Below are 572 nucleotides of genomic sequence, written 5' to 3' on the forward strand. Positions count from 1 at the left end.
AGCCACCTGCCCCCCACCCGGCCGGCCGGCAGCCCCAAGTCGCTGGCACTCCCCGCTACACAGAGCGAGCGCCTCCTCCGAGGGTCTCCGGGCGCCAGAGCCATGACCCTCCGCCGACTCAGGAAGCTGCAGCAGAAGGAGGAAGCGGTGGCCCCCCCGGACCCCGCCGCCCGGGCTCCCGACTCGGAAGTCGCTCCCGCCGCTCCGGCTCCGACCCCGGCCTCTGGTCCCCGTGCTGCGGCCGCCAGCCCCGGGGCCCCCGGGGATGAACTGTACGCGGCGCTGGAGGACTATCACCCGGCCGAGCTGTATCGCGCGCTCGCGGTGTCCGGGGGCACCCTCCCCCGTCGAAAGGTGCGTCCCCATCCCCCAATTCCCATGCCCCCCTCCCAGCTCTAGGGTACCCTCCGGTGTCCCTACCCCGAGACCTGCTCAGCCCCGCAGCATCCCGCATCTGTTACCGCTGACCCCACAATATATTCCTTGGGGGCCACCGGGTCTCCCACCTTCTTCTCCAGCCCGCTCTTCCCCACCGACACGTTTCAGAACCTGCTGTCCTTCGGCGGGTCTCC

At 71.2% G+C, this 572-nt stretch overlaps 1 protein-coding gene across 1 annotated transcript in view; it reads left to right on the top strand.

Moving 5' to 3' along the window:
• The first annotated feature begins 33 nt into the window (after positions 1-33).
• The window catches only part of TAMALIN (trafficking regulator and scaffold protein tamalin), a 10036-nt gene continuing 9497 nt past the window's right edge, over positions 34-572 (top strand). Inside the window, exon 1 of the mRNA XM_077753676.1 lies at positions 34-354. Within this exon, the coding sequence (XP_077609802.1) occupies positions 103-354 (252 nt within the window). The 5' untranslated portion in view covers positions 34-102. The remainder of the gene's footprint in view (positions 355-572) is intronic.

This window comes from Crocuta crocuta, unplaced genomic scaffold (assembly GCF_008692635.1).
Source record: "Crocuta crocuta isolate KB4526 unplaced genomic scaffold, BGI_CrCroc_1.0 scaffold30, whole genome shotgun sequence".
Classification (NCBI taxonomy): domain Eukaryota; kingdom Metazoa; phylum Chordata; class Mammalia; order Carnivora; family Hyaenidae; genus Crocuta; species Crocuta crocuta.